General features: G+C 39.0%; 1 protein-coding gene across 16 annotated transcripts in view; it reads right to left on the reverse strand.

Moving 5' to 3' along the window:
• LOC147341495 (uncharacterized) overlaps positions 1–24884 on the reverse strand; it is a 786153-nt gene that overhangs the window by 336061 nt on the left and 425208 nt on the right. For 14 of the 16 annotated variants that reach the window (XR_015158816.1, XR_015158814.1, XR_015158810.1 and 11 more), the window contains one exon: positions 14741–14850. Coding sequence is in view for 3 of the 16 variants with exons in the window: in XM_086387341.1 (XP_086243467.1) it covers positions 14830–14850 (21 nt within the window). In the remaining 13 variants the exon portion in view is untranslated. Of the gene's footprint in view, positions 1–9484; positions 9615–14740; positions 14851–24884 lie in introns of those variants that run through there. The other 2 variants (XM_086387342.1, XM_086387339.1) reach the window with 1 other exon arrangement.

Raw genomic sequence — 24884 nt, forward strand, 5'->3', positions numbered from 1 at the left:
GACCAGATGCCATGATCTTAGTTTTCTGAATGTTCAGCTTTATACCAACTTTTTCACTCTCCTCTTTCACTTTTATCAAGAGGCTCTTTAGTTCCTCTTCACTTTCTGCCATAAGGGTGATGCCATCTGCATATCTGAGGTTATTGATATTTCTCCTGGCAATCTTGATTCCAGCTTGTGCCTTATCCAGTCCAGCATTTCTCATGATGTACTCTGTATATAAGTTAAATCAGCAGGGTGACAATATACAGCCTTGACATACTCCTTTTCCAACTTGGAACCAGTCTGTTTTTCCATGTACAGTTCTAACTGTTGCTTCCTGACCTGTTAAGAGTAGGTAAAGGTCATTTCTCTTTTCAAGACAGACATAAGAGGCAAAGGGAATATAAAAGGAAAGGAGAAAAAAAAAGTTGTGAACAACAGTGACAACCCCTTTCTACTGAATGCATATTATATATCTGATACTTCTCTAGGCATTTTAATATGCCACTATGTCTAATCCTTTCAACAATACTAGACTAGCTTTATGGAAGAGGAAACAGATTGCAAACAGTAAAACTACTTGCTGAAGATTATATAGATAATGAGATACAGAATCTGGATTGAAACTAGCTATTAGAAAATAAGGAAGAAGAGGAAAGATACTACTTGGTTAGAGCTGTTGCTTGTTGCAAGATGAGCAAGAAGTTATTTTCCATACCACAATTAGTCCGAGAGGGGTGACCACTTGATATGTTGCCATGGCTAGGCAAGAGAAAACCACCTCTGTGAAAAGCCATTTTCTTCTACTCCTCCTCTAAATGAATTGTTCCCATGATCAGAGAAATAGTAATAGTTTGAACTCTTGAGACTCTGTGCTTAAAGAGAGAGGTTGACACTTCATTCCACAGAGAAGGATAATTCACAAGCCATCAACAGCCAGCAAATTAACCTGTGGCTTATCTTTAACTGGTCACCCCCAAACATTAGAGCTGTGTAATGAAAACTTCTAAAAGCTTTAATCAACATCCCGTGATTCATCAACACTTTGGGTAATGGATAAATGAGGTCAAAATGGATACCAAGCACCATACACTAGGAAGAGGCAGCTTCTCTCAAACCTTCCCTAGCCTAAGGAAGCAGTTAAGCATTTGGATTATATCCAAATATATACTAGCATAGGATGTGCTACAGCTAGAGAGAAACTCAGATATCCTGTAGTCGAAAACTCTTAAAGGCCCTGATGCCGGGAAAGATTGAAGGCAAAAAGAGAAGAGGGCAGCACAGGATGAGATAGTTAGATAGCATCACCGACTCAATGGACATGAATGTGAGCAAATTTAGGGAGACAGGGAAAGAGCAGGGAAATCTGGTATGCTCCAGTTCATGGGGCTGCAAAGAGTCGGACACAACTTAGAGACTGAACAACAACAAAAACTCTTATTTGACAAACAAAGGGACTGGGACATAAAAATAGAAATTCCTCATCCAGCTTCTATCATTCATTCAAGAAACTCAAAGCCCGGTTGTATATTGTAGCATGTTCTGGAAAATGTAAACAAAGTAGAAGATATAGTCTTTGCCCTCCAAGAGTTTCTGATTGAGCTCTAGCTGTAGATCTTTTTTAAAGGATCCTTGAAAAAATCACAGTATTTTGTGGATCTGATCATGATATCAATTATCCTTTTAGTGTTCATTGATTATGAAAATTAATAATGACCAAAAGCTGCTATGAATTGTGTTCTTAAATTCATTTATATTTAAATAAAGCCTGTACATGATTCTGAAAAATTATATGTGTGAATTTTTGAGAAATCATTTATTTAAACTTCAGGATAGTTTTTGGTAAGCACACTTTTATAATACCTCATAGCTGGAGACCACAGACTTCTGTAGAGGAAAATCTGAAGACAGTACAGCCAAATCCAAATTCATACTCTGGCAGAATTGGAGGTGACCTACAATGCGGGAGACCTGGGTTCAGTTCCCTGGGTTGGGAAGATCCCCTGGAGAAGGGAAAGGATATCCACTCCAGTATTCTGGCCTGGAGACTTCCATGGACTGTATCATGGGGTGGCAAAGTGTCGGACACGACTGAGTGACTTTCACTTTTAGTACAATGTTTTACTGGATTCCAGGAATATTTACCTGCCTCCAAATATTCCCTTCCCCACTCCCTGAGATCTTTTATTTCCCTCTGCCATACTCTACACTCTCAACTTTCTGAAATTCAAACAACCAAAGCAGACATGGTTTCACAAGCAATCACAACTCAAATGCAACCCTTTTAGAAAGATGGACAATCACATAAACTTTTACATAGGTTCCTTATACCTATCTAGCTGAGTTTGAATAAAAGACATTATGGAAGGTCGATGACTGACAAGTTACTTCTATCTGGGAAGACCTAAAAGGAGTCTGGACAGAGTATATCAGCAGTTGGGTAGAGGTAAGGACTTAGACCTTCAGAGAAGAATATGGAGATACTAGATGCAGGAGAATGGTGGGAGGTAAGAGGAAAAGAAAGAGTATCAAAGGCAAATTTTACTAAACTTGAAATGTTCCCTTGAATCATCTCATACTACAGAGTATTTATTACATGAGTACATCATGGAGTCCTAAGTGTTATGGTACATGCAATAACTGGCAGAACAGTTAAGAAAAGAAACAAGAGCTCTCTGTATGTTGGACTATTTTGAGAAGGATTCATGGAGAAGTATGGTATGACCGGGACCATAAAGTAGAGGCAGGATATGAAAACATAAGGAAAGGGTATCCCAGGTCTAGAGGAAATCATTAAGCAGAAGTGAGCACTGGGGATAAACTGGGAAACAAGGATAAAGTCAGCCTGGATAGAGCAACGGGTAGATATTTAGAGTCAAAAGAAATAAGATTGGAGGAAAATGGTGGTATAAGATCATGGAAGGCCTTAAAATCAGATAAAGAAGTTCACTCTTACTGTAGACAGTGGGAATCTCCATGAATTTGTGGCTAGATGAGTGGCATAGTGAAAAGAGTACAATAGTCCAGCAGTGATATTTAGAGTATTACTGATGCATGGCCTTCAAAGTTAAAACCTTAATGTTTTTTCAACTCATTACCTGTGAGGCCAGACATAAGTTGTGTAAGCCCTCTGAGCCACAGATATTTTAATCTCTAAAATGTGAATAGTAATATACACTTCATCTGGTTGTTGTGAGAATCAAATGAGAATCTTCATAAAGTACATTATTACAATACCTAGCATATACTAGATAAGTAATAAATAGTAGATATTTATACTAATAAATAATTATTATCCTTATTACCAATAATACTAGGGCAAGTAATTAGGAGGCTGTGGCAATAATCTAGAATTAATCTGTTTAGGCCTAGAGAGAGGCCACAGAGAGGAGGGATTGACTCTCAAAGACATTCCAAGAAGAGATTCAACAGGATTTGGGATTAGACTGCACATGAAGGCTGGAGAAGAATAGTGTGAGAAAGAAGATCCTAAGACCTAGGAGACCTGGATGATGGAAAAAGACACAAACAGCAAGAATGGGGAAGGAAATTAGAAAGAGTAGGGAGACTGGGTGGTAGAAAAGATAATCCATTTATTTTACAAAATGTTGATTTTTTAGGTAGAAAAGATAATACATTTCTTTTATAAAATATTTTTCTATTTTATATAAAAATATAATTTTTTTCTATTTTATATAGAAATGATATTTAGGCAATTAAAATATGCCCAAGTGACACTCCACCCATTTTGACAACACTGTACTAAGGTCCACAGGACAGGACTGGAAAGGTAGATCTGGGAAGTAACTACAAGGAAATCATAGTTGAAGCCAGGCATAAATAAATTTGTCAAGAGGATGAATATATCAGGAGAACAGAGTATGAATAACAGAGCCGGGAGGAACAACCATAATGATGGACTAAGATAAGGAAAGCATTGGAAGTGTTTAAGAAGTGAGGAGAGATAATAAGCAGGACCTCTCTTTAAGAATAGTTACACAAGAGTGCAACAAAAAGGATTCAAATTAATCACAAAAGAGCATACCCAAGCTAAGACTGGAAGAGTCTTAAAAAAAAGATATGCTTATCCGCCTGGAATAATTTATGGTTTGCTGGTAATTTAAAATTGAATTTTCACTTAATACATTCATTTATTCAAAAAGCATCTACAGGGGTTCTACAAAGGATGACAATAAGTATTTCAGGAGCTACAATAAAATATACAAAGTCTGTCCTCAAGGAGGAGGGTAAGAGATATATTAACAAATGTATTTACAAACATTTAAATCATAATATCAGAGTAAATTAGCAATTTGAGGCAATTCATGTGCAGAGTAATATGTAATTGTCAGATAACTGCTAAGAGTTCAGAAAAGAGAAAATTTTATTTGGTCTAGAGTGATCACGGAAGGCTTCCCAGAGGATATAAACCATAACTGGGATTTTTAACCATGGGTTAGTAAGTAACAAAGTAACTGGAACAAGTTCTGATACTTTAAACTATTAATCTTTACCAGGAAGACTATTTAGCTAAAGGGGTTTGTCCTGGATATTGATCACCAGAGTCTATAAAATGAAAAGCCTCTCCAAGCTGATATTCCTAGAACTCTCTCAGTATGGTCAGTATCAAATTTGTTTTCCCTTCTCAACTTCACCTCATAGGGATCTTCCTGGGCATTTTAGTAATTTCAATTAGAATTTTACAACATTTTACAACTGCAACTCCCCAAGAGCTAGAAAATATACTAGGAAGAAAAACCTTATAAACAAAAGAGGGGCCTGGCCTTGATCCACATATTTTCTGAGTTTCATGATTTTATACACAAGGTAAAGTTGGAAATGCTTAAATGCCAAAGATGATCGGGGAACTAGAGGAGCCTTGCATTCCGGGAATGGAAAAATACATTGCAAAAAATTGAACAGTAATATGGTCCTTTTTAATCTTGATCCTCCAGGAGAACTGAGAGAGGAGAAAAGGAGCAAAAATAAACAGTCTGGGTTCATTTAGCCTCAAGGAATACTGACTGTGAAGGGCACAGGGATGGAGAAAGGGGAGAAACAGGACTTTGCTTTCCTGGTAAAGTCTGATATTAAGATGCAGGAAATGGTTTTTAAATTATACATGTGTCTCATTCTACAGCACACAGAGCTGCTGAGTATCTGAAGTACAAAAGAAAAGTGGCCTTGTCCCGAAGAAAGCATTACCCTTTGAGAAGAATGTTAGGTTGTTATCCTTTTGCATTTCCCAAAGACAACCCACTGAAATTTCCCAGAGCAATAATAAAAGGACTGCTTTGCAGGAAAAGGAACAGCAGGGAAGTGCAGACTGACAGGAAGGCCTTTCTTTAAGGAAACCTGGTATGTGGTTTATTTTGCCCTTTACACAAGAGATTATCTGAGTCAATTATCAGATTTACAAAATCATTCTTTGCTGCAAGTAAAATAATCATGTGGATATTAAGAAATTTCTAAAAAGCAGTAAACCAAATGTTCCATGGCAATTACCCCCTGGAATCCACTTGGGCAATTATACAAAGTAAAATCTGGAGGTGAAGACAAGAAGTGCTGATGATAGGTTTCGATCTTTTGATAAAAATCAGTGAAACTGTAAAGTAAGTGAGGAAAGCCATTCCTTAGGCCAACTAGCAGGGCTCCAGTTTGGAAGGAAGCCACACTATCGGTAAAGTCAGGTTGTCTGGGAGCAAGGAAAGGTGATGGCAAAAACAGAATGAAGGAAAAGATGGATCCAGGGCCGGACTGGTGACGGGCATCAGCAGAGTCAGTGTGACACACACTTTCCTAAGTATTCTCATGAAGCCCTCATTCCCACTGTCCCTTCTTGTCACATATTGCGACTTCCAAAAACCAAAACTATGGTAAGGGATGCACACTCAGGAAATCTCTCTCATTTTTAATGCTGGTCTTGAAGAGCCAATGTCCTAGTCTTTACCTGCAAAATTAGATCAGTGATGGGATTTTCAAGCCAGGTAATGAGGACCTAGAGCGCTAAGGCTAAATCAGAACAATACAAAGTTCTCACAACATGGCCAGGGACTGGCTGTTTCCAGGGAGCAGTGGGAGGCTCTGCAGTCCCAGATTATATGTCTCTGTCTCTAAATCAGCCAATTAATGAACTGGAGTTTCTTTTCCCCAAAGTCTCTTTCTATATTCAGACTATTATAGTCTTTTAGAACCCCTTGTGAAAGGTTAGAAAGGCTTTAATATTTGAGACTTTGCTTCTGCTGCAGTTAATACATTTTACAGCTACATGCCTGTCAATACTTGAGCCTCCAAACAAGAGTTTTAGGGTAGGTCAATTCCTTTATCCACAGAACAAGCAAGTTTAGAAGAAGCATCTTCTATGTTCACAGTATTGTGAAAGGATACAAAAGAAATTAAAAACAGAAAAAGAATGGGAACAAGAATCATAATGTAGTGTGTTTTAATTCAGTTAAAAATCTCTTCTCATCTGAATCTGACCACCAAAGTCTTTTCATCCTGCAAGATCACTGTGGGCTTATACACATGGCCTGAAAGGTCCCCAGTGCCCATTCTAACAATGGATATAAGGGCAAATGATACAATTAAACTACAGATTCTCAGCCTGGGGTGGAGGTGGAGATGAAAGAGTGCTACAGATACAGGGAGCAGTGAGGAAGCTCACCATGCAACATACAACCTTTTGAGGAAAGAGTTATGTGGATAATTTTTTAAAAGAAATTATAAAATGGTCATTTCTTGGTGTGTTTTTTGTCACACCATTTTGATATTTAAAATATTAATGGTGTGACACTTTTACATTTATCAAGAGGGGCATGAATTAGAAAATAGAAATTTCCTTAGAAAAGAGACCATGCTTAATTCTACCTTTTATCTGCAGCACCTACAAAAGAGCCTGGCATACAGGAGGTGTCTGGCAAGGCTGTCATTAGAGTGCATGGATCGATATGAATGAATGATAGGAAACTTGAAGTATTAACAAAAGAGTCACATGAACAAACTAGAATCCTTCTGTTTTCTTACCAATAGGACTAGAGATTACCAAATCCTGCCATGAAAATAACAAGCGGCATCACTGAAACCAGAGAAAGACTTCAGAAAGAATGCGTGTGTTGACTTTATCAGGGGATTTAACTCTATAAATCAAATCTCAAAGGGAAAGTAACGACTCAGATACCAAAAAGACTGTCCACAGCAAAACTGACAAATGATTCCAATCTCCTCTCTTGCAGATCAGAGGCCTCAAAAAAGGGTGAGCACTTTCGTTAAACTTGTCAAAATGTTTAGATTTTCCATCTTTGGGGCATGTAGTAGGATTGCACTTCCCGGCCTCCATGTGCTTTTCAGTGGTTCTACATGACTAGCTCTGGTCAATGGGTTGTTACTGAAAGTGATATATGCTGATTATGAAGCAGAGAATTCTTCTTGTAAGGATCTTCAAAGGCCTCTTCTTCCCCTCTGCTACCTATTAGCAATGTTCCCTATAGTTGTTTCTCCATCAGCCTGAGTCAGAGTGACAGCAATGGAAATGCAGAGCAGACTCCAGCCCCCAAAGACCTGAGATGGATGCACAGCTTGAACAGATAGGAAATTAACCTTTTATGTTTGAAGCCACTGAGATTTCATTGGTTCTTTGCTCCTGCAGCATAATCTATCCTATCCAAATACAACTTGGTTTACTATAATCAACATAGTTTATATCCCTTAAATTGCTCTGACCCATTCTTCAAAGCTTAGAATTTAATTGCTGCTAGCAATTAACATTCCACCAAGAACAAAATAATACAGAGAAAAGCAATCTTGTATTTAATCACTGGAACTATGAACAGAGAAAAAGAACATGCAGGAAGGGAAATATATGCCAGCAAACACAGTAATTCTAACATAAAAAAATTAACATAAATTTTCAGGCAATTTCAGGTGGCATGAACAGACTCTCGCCATCCTTCCCTGTAATGGAAATTCATTAAATACAAAGGGAAATGTCTTGAGAAACTAAAATAGCAGACCACACTCAAGATGGCCCACTGAAAATAGACTGTTCTTGAGACAGTGATGGGAATTCCTTAGAGGGAAAGTGAGAGAGAAAGGGAATTCAATAAAGACACCGCATACATGAGTCCTTCTAAAGCTAACATAATAATCTTCATCTGTATAGCACTTTATATTATATGAAGCTCTTTCATGTGTATCTCCTCATTTGAGCTTCACAGCTACCTTATGAAACAGACAAGGCAGGGAACAGTACCTACAATAAAATGATGAAAAATAATAAACCCAGATAAGTTGTGAATTGTCTAAGATCAATAGAGCTAACACACGACAAAGGTGGGATGAGAAGCTATCCTTCCTAACCCCTACTCCGTGCTTTTCAGATGATTATCACATGCACTTCTAACAAAACACATAAGCACACTCACTTAATAGAGCTAAAATCATATTGTTAGCTTCCTGAAATCACTTGTGATCTAAGCATAAGCTTTATTTGCTTATCAACCATCTGAGCAATAGGTGTAATAGACAACTTTATATTCTGATTGAAGATGAGACACTTGCAACTAAGATACTGTATGCTATGCATTAAACATGCCATCCAGTTAATTCATTTCTCAGCTGATGATGGTTCTGGATGTAAATTAGCACTGTACTTTTTCAGACCCAACAGATGTTTCTGGGTGTTTATTTCTATGCTTTTTTTCTCCTTGAGATATTACATGCAGTCATCAGGCATTGCATGTACTAACAGACAGCTCTCCTTACAGCAGGGTATGAAGACTAGAACCTAGGTTCCACCAAGCAGGGCTAAGATTCAGGGATGCAACTTATAATTTTCCTTTTTACATCTATTCTTACATCTATTCTGCATCTTATACCTATTCTAAGTGAAATGTCTTATCCCACTACATCAATCTCTAAACTAGAAATATGAAAGACATATAGATGGGTTTTCCTTCCTCCACCAGAGGTCAGGTAATACACTTGGGAAGTTCTCTATTCTTAAGCATCAATAAAAGCCTTTAATTAAATTTATGTAATCGGTTTCTGTAGCAATCACTATGGTAGTCCCTAAGACAGTCCTGACATGGAAGAAGCATTGCTGACTTTGTCAATCATTAGGTACTCAAAAATCAACCATATAGCAGGAAAAAAATCCACTCATACAGCACTCAGATGCACGAAGAAAGTGTAGCTTATTCATTGATTCTATAACTGATCTGATAAACCCTCACCCACTTGAGAGAAGATAAAAAAGACAGAAGAGAGAAGTTTCTCTAGCTCAATTTGTTCATTTTAAGCCTAATCTAATAATTTAAACTCTTTAAGTTACAGTCTTTACATAAATTCGGTTTCTAAATGTGCTTTCCATCTCCCAGCACATCCCCAAGATGACACTTGAGCATTGTGAAAGGGCTTTCATGAATATAAGAAGATATTAAAATGGGGCCCTTTCAATCTATTTAATCTGACACCTCAAAAGATTAAGAATAAAAAAAAATTACTCACAAGTATACTTCCACTCCGAAGTCAGGCTCTTGAACTACCAATGCAAGAATTTTGAAGGTGAAGTCCAGCAACCCTTAAAGGAGGTTTCATGACCCTTAGTGCAAATATCCACCTCTGGCAGAAGTGAGCTGAGGTTGAGGAGGGATTGGAAAATGGAAACAACTCCTTTCAGAAGTAGTTGAAGCTCATACAACTCAAAACAACAACAACAAAAAATTTTGATTAAAAAATGGGCAGAAGAACTGAATATAGACATTTTTCCAAGGACAAAAGACAGGTGGCCTACAGATACATGAAGATATGCTCACCATCACTAATTATCAGAGAAATGCAAATCAAAGCCACAATGAGATATCACCTCACACCTGTCAGAATAGCTATCATTGAAAAGATCACAAAGAACAAATGTTGGCAGAGATGTGAAACAAAGAGAACCCTTGAACACTGTTGGTAGCAAGGTACATAGGTGCAGCCAGGGTGGAGAATAGTATGAAGTTTTCTCAAAAAAACTAAAAATGGAATTAAGATATGATCCAGCAGTTTCACTTCTGCATATATACCCAACAAAACCCCACAAAATCGTGAATTTGAAATGATACATGCACCCCTATATTTGTAGCAGCATTATTTACAATAGCCAAGATATGGAAGCAACCTAAGTGTTCATCAACAATGAATGGATAAATAATGGATAAATAAGAGGTGGTGTGTGTGTGTGCACACACAAACAATGGAATACTATTCAGCCACAGAAAAGAATGAAGTTTTCCCATTTGAAGCAATGTGGCTGGACTTGGACGTACAATGTTAGAGAAAGACAAATACTGTATGACGTCAGTTGTGTGTGTCTGTGTGTGTGTGCGTATGTGCACATGTGCTAATACACTTCAGATGTGTCTGGCTCTCTGTTACCCCCATGGAGTGGAGCCCACTAGGCTCCTCTGTCCATGGGATTCTCCAGGCAAGAATAGTGAAGTGGCCTGCAATTTCCATCTCCAGGGGATCTTCCTGACCCAGGGATTGAACCAGTGTCTCTTACATCTCCTGCATCGGAAGGCTGGTTCTTTACCACTACTGATGCCTGGGAAGCCTGATAGCATTTATATGTAGAATCTAAAATATACAACCAACTAGTGAATATAACAATAAAAGCAGCAGACTCACAGAGAATGAACTAGAGATTACCAGTGGGGACAAATGAGAGGGGCAATATAGGGATAGGAGACTAAGAGGTACAAACTACTCTATATAAAACAAAATACAACATGGAGAATATAGTCAATATTTTACAATAACTACAAACAAAGTATAACCTTTCAGTTCAGCTCAGTTGCTCAGTTGTACTGACTCTTTGGGACCCCATGGACTGCGGCACGTCAGGCTTCCTTGTCCATCACCAACTCCCAAAGCCTGCTCAAACTCATATCCGTTGAGTCAGTGAATCACTATATAATACACCTGTAACTGATATAATATTGCACAGCAACTATACTTAAACAAAAAAGAAATTGTTGATTTTTAGTAATATTCTCTCTTCTCCCCAAAGCAAAAAGAAGTTGGTGTTTTCCCATTACCTTAATTCAACTGAGAAGGCCCTCAACATTCAGAGGGCTTATTTTTTGTCTCCTTCCATTTAGGGGCCACAGGATACTTGTGTCTATTTGGAAATCTAAAGGGCAGGAGGTTGTGGCTGCCTAGCTGTTCTGAGAGCAAAGAGAGGATAGTACAGTGACAGTGGTCTACACGCCCAGAATTTGTCTACATAAATGCCACAGTGGTATCCCTTTTTCACCAGGTACTTTTTCCTATTGCTCCTATAACAAATTACCACAAAGTAAGTGGCTTAAAAAAGTGCAAGTGAAAGTCAGTCATGTCTGACTGTTTATGACCCCATGGACTATACAGTCCATGGAATTCTCCAGGCCAGAGTACTGGAGTGGGTAGCTGTTCCCTTCTCCAGGGGATCTTTCCAACCCAGAGATCAAATGCAGGTCTCCCACACTGCAGGCAGATTCTTTACCAGCTGAGCCACCAGGGAAGCTCAAGAATACTGGAGTGGGTAGCCTATCCCTTCTCCAGCGGATTTTCCCATCCCAGGAATTGAACTGGGGTGTCCTGCAATTGCAGGCGATTTCTTTACCAGCTGAGCCACCAGGGAAGCCCTAAAACACAAGTTTCTTACAGTTCTGGTGGTTACAGTCCAAAATGAGTCTTACCAGTGTTAGACGGACTGGTTCATTCTGAGGGCTGCAAGGGAAGATAAAGTCTTTATCCTTTTCTGCTTGTAGAGACTGCTGGCATCCCTTGGCTTGTAGCCACATCACTCAAATTTCTACTTCCACTCTTACATTGCCTTCTCTCCCCTCTTTGCTTCCCTCTTATAAACACCCTTGTGATTATATCAGGCCTTACTATAATATTAGTAGAAATAATCCAGGAAAATCTCATCTCAAAATCCTTAATCACACCCACAATGTCCCTATTATCATGTGAGATAACATATTCACAATTTCCAGAGATTCAGACATTGATATCTTTGAAAGACGATTATTTACTCTACCATAGACCAGAAGTGAGCTTTCTTCAATCCTCCATCTCAAGATTGCCTTAACCCTAGAACAATGGGACCTCAGCAGAAAGAGATGAGATATATCATCAAAATTAGGAGTGGGTAGGAATGGGAGAGTGTTCTTTAACAGCCATCCAGAAGACAGACTAACTTTGTTAAAGAATGTGGAGGTAAATAACTAAATACAACTAATAACTAAAACTATTAACTAATAGATTAACTAATACAACTAATTATTATTAACTATTAACTATTAGTTAATTAACTAATTAACAACTATTAACTAATACAACTAATTAACTATTAACTAATTAACTATTAACTATTAGTTAATTAACTAATTAACAACTATTAACTAATACAACTAATAACTAACAACAAATAACTAAAGACAACTCAAGAGTAAGGCTTAATACCTGCCAAACAGATACATCAAAGTCAAACCACAATAAGGCCTTTCAGGTTAAGACTTTTATTTCTTATTTCTTACTCTTCTACCCACTGTGACCTAAATAGTTCATAAAATGTGGCTATCACAGTGGGGAAGGGCTAAAAGGAGATGCACAATGAAAAAGGTATGCCCCCTTTTATCCTACAGTTAAGTCTGAAATGAACCATTCTCAGGGAAGGAAGAAGCTTTAACTTCAAATGAAGTTCAGAATATTAACCATTACATAGGATTTCACATTTTCATTATTGAAGAGAGACAATTCTTGGGGCAAATGTGACCAGGGAACTTGTAATCATCCAGAAGCTTTAGGACCTGCCAAGATTTCATCCAGTGGCAAAGAAAGAACCAAATCACTAAGCAGATTTGAGCAGACACTGAGGAAGATGGGAAGAAGGCAGACAATTTATAAATTCACTTCATTAAGTTCTACTGCACTGTTACATAAGCTTGTAACAGAAGGAAATGGAAGGCAAGCTCACAGTCAGTATCAGATTCCTGTAACTGTCCTCCAACTCTGATTCCTTAGGGCTCTGTGGCAATGTGCCTTGTCTGCCTGGCCACTGCTCATCTGTTGGCATTTGCTGCTGAGGCCAGGAGCTGGCGAATTCTAAGTTTTCTTTTAGCATGGTCAGGACCTAATGATCCTTGCTGCTGATGAGGCTCCACCAAGGCATTCATTAGCACAATGGACATCCAGATGTTTGGCTCAGACTTAACATTTGGTTCTTAGCCAAGGCTAACCATCCCACACTGCTCATCTGGAGAACTACTTAACTCCTGTAATTGAAACCCCTCTGGGAAAGTCTCCCAGCAGAATCTCAGCTAACTGACTCCCATTATACTCCTGCCAGTGGAGTCAATAAGAAACTTCTTTCTAGTTCCACCTCCACAAAAGAATAGAGAGCAGCCCAGGGCCAGGATCACCTACATGATTTAGGAGATGGAATACCAGACCACCTTACCTGCCTCCTGAGAAACCTGTATGCAGGTCAAGAAGCAACAGGTAGAACTAGACATGGAACAATGGACTGGTTCAAAATTGGAAAAGAAGCATGTCAAGGCTGTATATTGTCACCCTGCTTATTTAAATTTATGCAGAGTACATCATGTGAAATGCCGGGCTGGATGAAACACAAGCTGGAATCAAGATTGCCAGGAGAAATATCAATAACCTCAGATACACAGATGACACCACCCTTATGGCAGAAAGCGAAGAGGAACTAAAGAGCCTCTTGATGAAGGTGAAAGAGAAGAGTGAAAAAGCTGGCTTAAAACTCAACATTCAAAAAACTAAAATCATGGCATCTGGTCCCATCACTTCATGGTAAATAGATGGGGAAAAAGCAGAAACAAGTGACAGATTTTATTTTCTTGGGCTCCAAAATCACTGCATACAGTGACTGCAGCCATGAAATTAAAAGACACTTGCTCCTTGGAAGAAAAGCTATGACAAACCTAGAGATATCACTTTGCCAACAAAAGGCCATCTAGTCAAAGCTATGGTTTTTCCAGTAGTCGTGTACAGATGTGAGAATTAGACCATAAAGAAGGCTGAGCACCAAAGAATTGATGCTTTTTAACTGTGGTGTTGGAGAAGACCTGAGAATCCCTTGGACTGCAAGGAGATCAAACCAGTCAATCCTAAAGGAAATCAACCCTGAATATTCATTGGAAGGACTGATACTGAAGCTGAAGCTCTAGTATTTTGGTCATCTGATGAGAACAGCTGACTCCTTAGAAAAGACCTTGATGCTGGGAAAGATTGAGGGCAGGAGGAGAAGGGGATGAAAGAGGATGAGATGGTTGGAAGGCATCACCAACTCAATGGACATGAGTTTGAGAAAACTCTGTGAGATAGTGAAGGACAGGAAAGCCTGTTGTGCTGCAGTCCATTGGGTTGCAAAGAGTCAGACAAGACTGAGCCACTGAACAAGTGCAAAATGAAAATGTGTGACAGCTTTTTAAAGAATTTCAAGGTGAAGAAAACAGACCATTAAGCCAAGTACAGGGCCCTTCTGAGCACAGGGCCCTCTATGACTTCCCAGGAGCACTAAATGATTTTGGCTAACCAGACTATGCCACCAGTTTTACATTGGTGTGGCCTTTACCAACCAAGGAAGCAAAAGGCAATGCAACTGTAGGGAAAAGCAAGAAGGCAAGGTTGAAGAAATCAGCTGAATATTATTAAACTGTTGTCCTCATTTACAAACATCTCAGCTTTAAACTGTACTTACAGCTTTGGGGTTTGCAAAAGGCTTTTATATTTATTCTCTCCTTTGTTCTTCATGGTATCCTTCAACAGCAGGTAGGCAGGAGTTTCATTTTACATTTGAGGAATCCAGGGCTAGAGAGGGGAAAGAATTCATCCAAGAATATACAGTTAAGAAGAAGTTAAGTTAGAATGATGTATACAATCCCAGTCTGGCATCTCTCCAAATGTTTTCTAAATGACACACCTTTATCTTTGTTAATCACCAGAGTCATAACCAGGAATTATGCTTGGTTTTCCATCTTTCCATGAAATACAGCCCCATTCAACCCACAGAGGATGCACAAGCATGACAGAGTTGCTTCCTTCTTAGCACTGCTCTTCCTCTTTACATCTCCATTCCCCACCACCAACCCCCTGCCCTCCCCCTACACACACACAGAGTCAGAGATCAAATCAGAGACTTGGTCACGTACAGTTCAACTGCCACTCAGCATGGATACTTTGAGTCAGAATCAGATATATGAAAAAACACTAGGGAAACCCTAACCAGATATTCTGATGGTTGGAAGTGGAGTACAGAAACGTACTACTAAAGGACTGAGGCCTGAAAATCTATGAGAGGTTTTCTTTTGAGTTTTGCAAGTGTCATAGAGTAGTGACATGTTAAGCCATTAAGTTTTTCAGACTTTACTGTGAATATGTTTCCAATTCCTTCTTCAGACCAAGTTTTGTCAGGGTGTAGAAAGCAGGTGGGGGTGTCCAAAAACAGGCTAAGGAGAGGGACCATCCAGATGGGACAGGAAAAAAATAATCAGAGAAACCAGGTGATCTGCTTTATACATTCAATACTCTCCAGTTCTGCCTGCTGTCTTTCCTTCTCTCATATAGATAGATTTCAAGTGAGAGGAAGACAGATATTTAAGAAACTAACCTCACTTCTGCTGGGAGAATGTGGTTTAACGTACTTCTTCCTCAAAATTAATTCCCTTCTGCCTAAATTAAAAAGAATACCGGTAACCTTGATACCCCTAAGTCATTAGGGCAATTTTAAGGGCTCTCTGTAGAAGTTCCACTTAGATTTACTCACATTTGTTAAAAAAGATAAAACTCTGAAAAGGAGCCCCACTTCTATGGAGAGGGAAAAAAACATTAATAGAGACTTACAAAATACAAAGTCAAAATTGCACATAAAAGGCTCTCCCCAGGACTAAGTTTCTTAGGAGAAACATATACTTGACAAGAAGAACATTAGATACTTATCAAGTAAGAGGTGCAGTTTGCTCAGATGGTTAGAAAATTAAAACAGTATGGGCCAAGAATGTAAACTTTTCAGTTTACAACACAGCATCACTGAATTAACAAAAACCTGATATCATTAGTATTCCAGAAGCTTCAGCAAAAATGTGATATACAGCTAAAACAGGTGAGGAATTTTTTTTAAAAGGCTGAAACATTTTATACACATTTCCCTAGAATAACTGTCAGAGTACGAAGCATGTCAGTGTAGAGCTCTTTGAAAACGATGCCAAAAGGCCTTTTCATTGCTGTGTGGCAGCCATGTTTGACTAAATACCACTCTAGCCCCTAGCTTTTAAAGCAACTAGCACCTACACAATTCCTTTCCCCAGAAACAGTTCCCCTTTCTCCTCTCTTGGCACTAATCTCGAGTGCCTGCAGTGTATAATTCAGGAATAAAAGCAATATAGCTCTGCAGGTGAAGTCAGTAGCTTGCCAGAGAGAGGCAACTAGGGACAAGCAGATAAGAGAAGTCGCTGTCCTTATCTGCAGCAGGAAGTCTTGCAAAGGCACAGATTTCAGAAAAGTGCCTGAGCCACGCAGTTCCGGCCTTTGAGGCCACACAGCCCAAGAACACCTACTACAGAAATAGGCACACTCATCCATTCCCATAGTTACAGGCCAAACGTCCCCAAAGGAAAACTGACTCAGAATTACCAGTTAAAATGAAAAAGGCAATGTGAGAGCTAAGAGTTAAGATGCTCCCCTCAGAAGCTGAGGTCGGCAGCAGTAAGGGCCTCTTTTGCCCTTACATCTTTGTCCTCCTCTAGAACAGAATCTGAGCACACAGACTAGATGTTATTCATTGCATAGGACCTGAGGCCAAATAGGTAATCAACTGACGACTCTAAAGCTCCTTTGCTTCTCTTAGTTGCCAGGTTCCCACAAACCCCTTTCACCCAGTGAAAGAGAGAGATATCTACTAGCAGCAGAGTTGGGAGGTAACTTCACAGTACTTGCCACTATATTTTCATCTTTGCCTCTGTGAAAAGAAGAAAAGATGCTAGAAGGCTATGGAGGGGACTGTGCTTAGATCCTCTTCCTCTGAGAATTCCCTGTAATGGTGTCAGGATCTTGGAGGAACACATGTGGTGGTGTCTGAAGAGGCTACCTCATGGGCCCAAGGACACAAAGACTCAGCAAAAATCCACGGAGGCCACAGCAGAACTTCCCTTCAAGTGTCTGGGCAGGCTTGGATGAGGAGTCCATCAGTGGTGATCAGTATGACCCAAAGATCAAAGAGCCCTCCCTGCATGTTCTGCTCTGTGCTAGACTCCCAAGACCACTGAACAATGGACGAAGCACAGGGATAAGATAAAGGACCAATGATAACTGAGATTGAATTTCCAACTAGCCTGATGAATTGGGGGCTCAGAGTAGATGAAACCTGATTTAGAGAAAACATATAAAATACTTCTTATGCACCTGAGCTTATGAAATTAAAGTCACGCTCACAATACTACCTTGTCAGCTCTCTTGACCTCTGCCAGAGATTCAGACCAACTGAATACCTAAAAGATAGAGGCTCTGTGCCCTCACAAATTATATAAGATGTTTCATGCATCTTCAGCAGATTCACAGAAAAAAAATACTGAGCTCCAAAACACTGTCACTTCAGCCAGGTGAAATCAGCAGCCTGAACAGGGAGGTGCAATGTGGTTCCTAATCTTTACTTTTATGCTTTAGGCTTATAATCACAAATGTCTCACTCAGGTACCAAGGCAGGGGAGTGAGTACAGGGGAGTCCCTAAACTGAGCATTAGAAGAAAACAGCTGGGTTAGCTGGGATTCTCCTGGGGTGGAGCTGATTGTAAAACACCCAGCTAGGGAACAATGCAGAGTTTATACAATTACCTGCATGTTTGCTGCACTCCTGGGTCTGCTACAGAAATCACAGGCAATCAAATTAACACATGTATCACAGTGTACACCAATGAATTCCCAAGTTTTCAGCAGAGTCTGATTAGTATTAACAACATACCAAGGGAAAGAAGGATTAAGGGATAAACTATTCAGTCATTATGCTATGAATTAAATCAGTTCAATGGTGACTAAGCCTTAGTTTAGGTTGTTGCATGTCCAAAATACTCTCCCCCAACGTATGGCAATCTCTATCCTTCAAACCCTAGCTCTAGACCCATCTTCTATGTGAATTCTGAACTACTATTGGAGATCATGCTATTCAATCAAAGCTTTGTAATAAATACAATATTCTACAAGTCACTAATTACTTCTTCCATGGTAACTATGATTTTATAAGCTCCTTAATCACAAGATTGGGAATATTTACTTCTTTTGTATCTGCTTAATCAGTGGCTCTTAAACCTAGAGATTTTGTGGGCAAGCAAAATCTCCACAAAAAGACTCTGGGGATCTGATAAAAGATTGCAGAAATTTTATTGGCCAAATAAGGACATTTTAAAACCTAGATAGCATATTGAAAAGCAGAGACATTACTTTGCCAACAAAGGTCCGTCTACTCAAGGCTATGGTTTTTCCTGTGGTCATGTATGGATGTGAGAGTTGGACTGTGAAGAAGGCTGAGCGCTGAAGAATTGATGCTTTTGAACTGTGGTGTTGGAGAAGACTCTTGAGAGTCCCTTGGACTGCAAGGAGATCCAACCAGTCCATTCTGAAGGAGATGAGCCCTGGGATTTCTTTGGAAGGAATGATGCTAAAGCTGAAACTCCAGTACTTTGGCCACCTCATGCAAAGAGTTGACTCATTGGAAAAGACTCTGATGCTGAGAGGGACTGGGGGCAGGAGGAGAAGGGGACGACAGAGGATGAGATGGCTGGATGGCATCGCTGACTCGATGGACGTGAGTCTCAGTGAACTCCGGGAGTTGGTGATGGACAGGGAGGCCTGGCGTGCTGTGATTCATGGGGTCGCAAAGAGTCGGACACGACTGAGCGACTGAACTGATCTGAACTGAAAACCAACTAGCAGATTTCTACTGTGTATAAAGGTAACTAGCTAATAAGAAGCAATAAAGACCAACTTCCCCAAAAAACAACCAGAAAGCCTGCCATAAATATTTTTTAAAGTCTGTTGTCTGAAAAAGAAAGAAAGAAAAATATTTACAAATGACAAAATTTAAGTCTCTAGGAAGGCACTAGAGAACTAAAATGGTGGTAAAAACTTATAAAGATATAAAAGGAGAAGGAAACCAAGAAAGGTAATCTGGATCTTTCATTCTAGAATAGGCAGCTTAGAGACCAAGAAACTGAACAATAAATTTGAAAATCTGATGAGATTAGAGGAGAACAAGTGAAATCCAGAGTCTACTGGGGAGGCAAGGTAAATGCTTTAGATTGGGGCACGGGAATTTCTGTCTTAGGCATAGGATGGACTGTAAAAGACCAGCTTACTCAGAGACTATGCCTACCAGTCACTGAAACTGCATTAAGATGATCCAGGACTGTGAGTTCTCATAACCATTTGTCAGTTTAAAGAAAAAGGTAGGAGCCTTTATTTAGGAAGATACTGTCATACTAGAACTCAATTTCTTTCTGTAATATTTTTATGTACAATAAATAAAACAGTGAATTTTATCTCAATAGAAATCTAAAACAAACAAAAAGAAAAGAGAAAATAAAGATAGATTATGTTCAATATATTAATTAAACTTGCTGCTTACCTCAACAGAGACAATACAATCCAGGGGCGGGGGGGACTGAATGATACTATCAAAGTGCTTAAGGAAAATAACTATTAAACAAAACAAAAATAAAATTTTCACTACCTAGATTCAAACTGAGAGAAATAGTAAAAGGGTATTCTTCAGGAGGAAGAATATTCTTCCTCTTGTGGGGTTTAAAATATAGAAAGATACACAATTAGAACAGCATATAATTTGAGAAAAGGTTAAAATGGAGTTACTAGCTGGGCTTCCCTGGTGGCTCAGATGGTAAAAAATCTGCCTGTAATTCAGGAGACCTGGTTTCCATCCCTGGGTTGGGAAGATCCCCTGGAGAAGGGAATGGCTACCCACACTCCAGTATTCTTGCCTGGAGAATACTATGGACAGAGGAAGGCTATAGTCTATGGGGTTGTAAAGAGTTGGACACGACTGAGCAACTAACATTTTCACTTTTTTCATTGTGTTTGAAGCTTGGAAGAAGCCAGGAATGTGTGCTATAATATTTAGGGTATCCACTAAAATAATAATAAAACAGTATATAGTTACCATGCTAATAGAAGAGGAAAAGATAACTAGTTAATCCAAAAGAAGGCAAAATAAGAAGGGACAAAATGAACTTAGAATGAATGGAAAACATATGAAGAATTCGGCAATATGGATTTAAATGCAAATATAGGTACTAATTATAGTGCATGTAAATCAACAAGGTACTCCAATTAAACAACTGTTGGACTAAATACAAATACATATGTTTCATATAAGAAATACATCTTAAACATGAGTATGGAAAACTGCAAGTATAAAGATAGGAAGGATATGTCATGCACACTCCAAACAGAAGAAAGCTGATGACGCTAGACTAATAGACAAACTAAAGGTTAAGGCAAGAAGCATTACTAGAGACACAGTGGGATGTTTTCTAATGATAAAGGGATCAATCAATTAAGAAAATAATTCTAAATTTATATGAACATAGCTATGGAAAGAAGAGAAGCAAAAAGCAAAGGAGAAAAGGAAAGATATAAGCATCTCAATGCAGAGTTCCAAAGAATAGGAAGAAGAGATAAGAAAGCCTTCTTCAGTGATCAATGCAAACAAATAGAGGAAAACAACAGAATGGGAAAGACTAGGAATCTCTTCAAGAAACTCAGAGATACCAAAGGAACATTTCATGCAAAGATGGGCTCGATAAAGGACAGAAATGGTATGGACCTAAAAGAAGCAGAAGATATTAAGAAGAGGTGGCAAGAATACACAGAAGAACTGTACAAAAAAGATCTTCACGACCCAGATAATCACGATGGTGTGATCACTGACCTAGAGCCAGACATCCTGGAATGTGAAGTCAAGTGGGCCTTAGAAAGCATCACTACAAACAAAGCTAGTGGAGGTGATGGAATTCAAGTTGAACTATTCCAAATCCTGAAAGATGATGCTGTGAAAGTGCTGCACTCAATATGCCAGCAAATTTGGAAAACTCAGCAGTGGCCACAGGACTGGAAAAGGGCAGTTTTCATTCCAATCCCAAGGAAAGGCAATGCCAAAGAATGCTCAAACTACTGCACAATTGCACTCATCTCACATGCCAGTAAAGTAATGCTCAAAATTCTCCAAGCCAGGCTTCAGCAACATGTGAACCGTGAACTTCCTGATGTTCAAGCTGGTTTTAGAAAAGGCAGAGGAACCAGAGATCAAATTGCCAACATCCGCTGGATCATGGAAAAAGCAAGAGAGTTCCAGAAAAACATCTATTTCTGCTTTATTGACTATGCCAAAGCCTTTGACTGTGTGGATCACAATAAACTGTAGAAAATTCTGAAAGAGATGGGAATACCAGACCACCTGACCAGCCTCTTGAGAAACCTGAATGCAGGTCAGGAAGCAACAGTTAGAACTGGACATGGAACAACAGACTGGTTCCAAATAGGAAAAGGAGTTCGTCAAGGCTATATATTGTCACCATTTAACTTATATGCAGAGTACATCATGAGAAATGCTGGACTGGAAGAAACACAAACTGGAATCAAGATTTCCAGGAGAAATATCAATAACCTCAGATACGCAGATGACACCACCCTTATGGCAGAAAGTGAAAAGGAACTCAAAAGCCTCTTGATGAAAGTGAAAGTGGAGAGTGAAAAAGTTGGCTTAAAGCTCAACATTCAGAAAACGAAGATCATGGCATCTGGTCCCACCACTTCATGGGAAATAGATGGGGAAAGAGTGGAAACAGTGTCAGACTTTATTTTTCTGGGCTCCAAAATCACTACAGATGGTGACTGCAGCCATGAAATTAAAAGACGCTTACTCCTTGGAAGGAAAGTTATGACCAACCTAGACAGCATATTCAAAAGCAGAGACATTACTTTGCCAACAAAGGTTCATCTAGTCAAGGCTATGGTTTTTCCTGTGGTCATGTATGGATGTGAGAGTTGGACTGTGAAGAAGGCTGAGCGCTAAAGAATTGATGCTTTTGAACTGTGGTGTTGGAGAAGACTCTTGAGAGTCCCTTGGACTGCAAGGAGATCCAACCAGTCCATTCTGAAGGAGGTCAGCCCTGGGATTTCTTTGGAAGGAATGATGCTAAAGCTGAAACTCCAGTACTTTGGCCACCTCATGCGAAGAGTTGACTCATTGGAAAAGACTCTGATGCTGGGAGGGATTGGGGGCAGGAGGAGAAGGGGACGACAGAGGATGAGATGGCTGGATGGCATCGCTGACTCGATGGACGTGAGTCTCACTGAACTCCGGGAGTTGGTGATGGACAGGGAGGCCTGGCGTGCTGCGATTCATGGGGTCGCAAAGAGTCGGACACGACTGAGCGACTGATCTGATTTGATCTAATAACACATCTTTGAAATATATAAGGAAAAATTATGTAGGATTGAACATGGAAATAAGCTGGTAATAAGGTTCAAACTTCTAGTTCAAGATCAGTAAGCACTAGGGATGTAATGAGCAACATGATGGCTATAGTTAACACTGTTGTATGGTATATTTGACCATTGTTAAGAGGACAAACCCTACGAGTTCTGTTATCAGAAGGAAAATATATTTTTCTTTTTCCTTTTTCTTTGTATCATTTGAGATAGGATGGCTGTTAACTAAATTTATTGCAGTAATTGTTTCACAATATATGTAAGGCAAGTCATTATGCTGTACACCTTAAACTTGTACAGGCATACCTCAGAGATATTTCAGGTTTGTTTCCAGACTACTGTAATAAAGCAAATGTTGCAATAAAGCAACTCACACAAATTTTTTGGTTTGCCAGTGCATATAAAAGTTATGTTTATACTATATTGTAGCCTGTTAAGTGTGCCATAGCACTGTCTAAAAAAAAATGTATATACTTAAAATACTTTATTGTTAAAAAGTGCAAGCCATCATCTGATATCACAGGATTGCCACAAACCTTCATTTTGTACATCTGCAAAGCACCAAAAAGCTACATGCAGTAAAATGAGCTATATCTGTACACTGCTGTATGTCAGTTATATCTCAATAAAAACTTGAAGAAAACTGAAACCACACACACACACAAAAGAAAATATAAACAGACAAATCCACAACCACAGGGAGAGTTTAACACAATTACCTAACTGACAGAATAAAGAAGCTATGAATAAAATAATTAACAAATTAGACATAACTGAGACACAGAACAGTGCACCAAAGTGAAGAGAGAATCCTTTGCAAGTACATGATAAAAAATTATACTAAAATTGACCATAATGCTTTAAATTACACAGAGCATGTTCTCTGCCCACAGTGGAATTAATATAGAATAACAAAATATCACTTTAAAAATCCTTATATGTTTTGAAACTAAGAAATACAGTTCAAAATAACCATGGGTCAAAAAAGAAATCACAATGGAGTTTGAAAAATATTTTGAACTAAGTAATCAAGAAAATTGATATAAAAAAAAAGAAAATATGATATATAAAGACTTGAGGCTTAGAGGAAAATTTATAATCTTAAATGAATAACTGAGAAAAGAAGGCAGGCAAGCTGAAAATCACTGTTATAAGAATTTGCTAACTATGGCCCACAGGCCAGTCATCTGCTTTTGTAAATAGTCTTTAGGAAAATATAACCACACCCATTTGTTTAAGTATTGCCTATGGCTGCTTTTCAGAGAAGGCAATGGAACCCTACTCCAGTACTCTTGCCTGGAAAATCCTACAGACAGAGGAGCCTGGTGGGCTGCAGTCCATGTGGTCGCTAAGAGTGGGACACGACTGAGTGACTTCACTTTCACTTTTCACTTTCATGCATTGGAGAAGGAAATGGCAACCCACTCCAGTGTTCTTGCCTGGAGAATCCCAGGGACGGGGGAGCCTGGTGGGCTGCCATCTATGGGGTCTCACAGAGTCAGACACGACTGAAGCGACTCAGCAGCAGCAGGCTGACTGCTTTTGTGCTACAACTGAAGAGGTAACTGAGACAATGACTACATGGTTCACAAGCCTAAAATGGAGCTTTGTAACAAAGTTTGTGGATGTCTTAACTAGGCACTCCTCTCAAGAAGTTAGCAGAAAGCCAAAATGAACAATGAAAATCAAAGAAAAATAAAAATTTAGTTGAAACAGACAAATTCATAAAAAAGTACAACTTGCCAAAACTCACACAAAAAAAAAACCCAAATAATGTTACAACTATTAAAGGATTTAAACTTGTAATTAACTTCCCACAAAGAAAACTCCAAGTTCAAAGGCCTTTTCTTATTTTTTTAATTAGAGGATAATTACAATATTGTGATGGTTTTGCCATACATCAATATGAATTTGCCATAGGTATCCATGTGTCCTCTCCATCCTGAGCCCCCCTCCCATCTTCCTCCCCACCCTACCCCTCCAGGTTGTCACAGAGTACCGGCTTTGGGTGCCCTGCGTCATACATCAAACTTGCACTGGTTATCTGTTTTACACATGGTAATACATATGTTTCAATGCTATTCTCTCAAATCATCCCACCCTTTGCTTCTCCCACTGATTACAAAAGTCTGTTCTTTACGTGTGTCTCTTTTGCTGCCCTGCACGTAGGATCATCTGTACCACCTTTCTAGATTCTATATATATGTGTAAATATATGGTATTTGTCTTTCTCTTTCTGACTTACTTCAGTCTGTATAATAGGCTCCAAGTTCATCCACCTCATTAGCACTGACTCAGATACACTCCTTTTTATAGATGAGTAATAATTCCACTGTGTATATGTACCA

Source organism: Bos grunniens, chromosome X (assembly GCF_055505025.1).
Source record: "Bos grunniens cultivar Pamir isolate PY7600 chromosome X, Bosgru_T2T1.0, whole genome shotgun sequence".
NCBI classification, from domain to species: domain Eukaryota; kingdom Metazoa; phylum Chordata; class Mammalia; order Artiodactyla; family Bovidae; genus Bos; species Bos grunniens.